The following is a 1,431-nucleotide window of genomic DNA, read 5'->3' as shown; positions in this document are numbered from 1 at the left end:
CTTGTACCTTGTTCCAGTGACTGTCCAGTGTATTAGAGATGGTCAGTTTGTGGTAGTGGTGTCTAGAGATGTTACTCTGCCTCGACTGAGTCTGGATTCGGTTCGTCTACTGGGTGGAAATCACCCACCTTGCGCTCCTGTGGAGTCCACACCTTACTTTGTTATATACCAGTTCCCTGTGACCGCATGTGGCACGAGCATGATGGTGAGCAGCTGCTTCTGGTTTTATTCTGCATTGCTTATGATGGACCGTATGCCAACAGTGTTGCTATTCACAGGAGGACAGTGGATATGTGGTGTATGAGAACAGAATGACCTCCTCGTATGAAGTGGGGATTGGACCGTTTGGTTCTATCACAAGGGACAGTCATTTTGAGTGAGTGATCTATGACTTGGTGTGACTTAATCGCTGATAAATGCTAGAAGCTCACCGTCTGTTGTCCAGGCTTCTCTTCCAGTGTAGGTACTCTGGAACTTCTGTGGAAGCTCTGGTTGTGGAGGTCAACCCTGTTCCTCCACCTCCACCAGTAGCTGCTCCTGGACCTCTCAGGGTGGAGCTCAGACTGGCCAACGGCCAATGTTTCACCAAAGGCTGTGCAGAAGGTAAGTACTTTGTCCCATGTTTTCCTATTGTCTTAAGACCCCAGGTTGCAGCAGTTTGTTTAAACCCCAGTGTTCCTCAGGGGATGAGGCCTACACGTCCTACTACAGTGACGCTGATTATCCCGTCACAAAAGTCCTGCGAGAGCCTGTGTATGTTGAGGTGCACATTATGGAGAGGACTGACCCCAACATTGTCCTGATGCTGGGACGTTGTTGGGCGACATCAACCCCCAGTCCACTCAGTCTCCCCCAGTGGGACCTTCTGATCGATGGGTGCGTAATGCCAATCTTTATCCAGTTAGTCTGCTGGGAGGCACTTTCTAACCTTCTCTTTCATCTTCAGATGCCCTTACCAGGACGACCGTTATCTGACCACACTAGTTCCAGTGACTGGATCATCTGGTCTTCAGTTCCCAACCCACTACAAGCGCTTTGTTGTGAAGATGTTTACATTTGTAGATCCAGCCTCACTGGCTCCTCTGCAGGAAACGGTATGCTCTTCCTGAATCCATAATATTACTCCTTTTAATGGATTCCATGGCTTAACCCTCTTTCTTCCCTGTCAGCTCTTCATCCACTGCAGTACAGCGGTGTGCCATCCCTCTTCCGGCTCCTGTGAGCGAAGCTGCACCAGGAAGAGTGAGAATTTGCTTTAACTTAACTTGACTTGAATTGAGTTTGTTTTTGAAATTCTTCTCACGCTTCTACCATTCTTTCAGGAAGAGACACTCATGCCAAGACCATCTCTAATGGGCAGACTGTGGTTTCTAGTGGAGAAGTTACTCTGGTCATGTAAATTTGGCTTTTAATAAAGTGCATGAAACTCAA

The 1,431-nt window shown here is 48.0% G+C and overlaps 1 protein-coding gene across 1 annotated transcript in view; it reads left to right on the top strand.

The window, feature by feature from the left end:
- LOC107756058 (zona pellucida sperm-binding protein 4-like) overlaps positions 1 to 1,431 on the top strand; it is a 3,265-nt gene extending 1,834 nt beyond the window's left edge. Inside the window, exons 4-8 of the mRNA XM_016573034.1 lie at positions 446 to 603; positions 684 to 876; positions 947 to 1,094; positions 1,170 to 1,242; positions 1,323 to 1,431. Coding sequence (XP_016428520.1) covers positions 446 to 603; positions 684 to 876; positions 947 to 1,094; positions 1,170 to 1,242; positions 1,323 to 1,399 — 649 coding nt within the window. The 3' untranslated portion in view covers positions 1,400 to 1,431. The remainder of the gene's footprint in view (positions 1 to 445; positions 604 to 683; positions 877 to 946; positions 1,095 to 1,169; positions 1,243 to 1,322) is intronic.

The sequence above is a fragment of the Sinocyclocheilus rhinocerous genome, unplaced genomic scaffold (genome assembly GCF_001515625.1).
Source record: "Sinocyclocheilus rhinocerous isolate Xijiao unplaced genomic scaffold, SAMN03320098_v1.1 scaffold1074, whole genome shotgun sequence".
In the NCBI taxonomy this organism is placed as follows: domain Eukaryota; kingdom Metazoa; phylum Chordata; class Actinopteri; order Cypriniformes; family Cyprinidae; genus Sinocyclocheilus; species Sinocyclocheilus rhinocerous.
The sequence above is the reverse complement of the archived record's forward strand: the minus strand, read 5'-3'. Positions and strand labels throughout refer to the sequence as shown.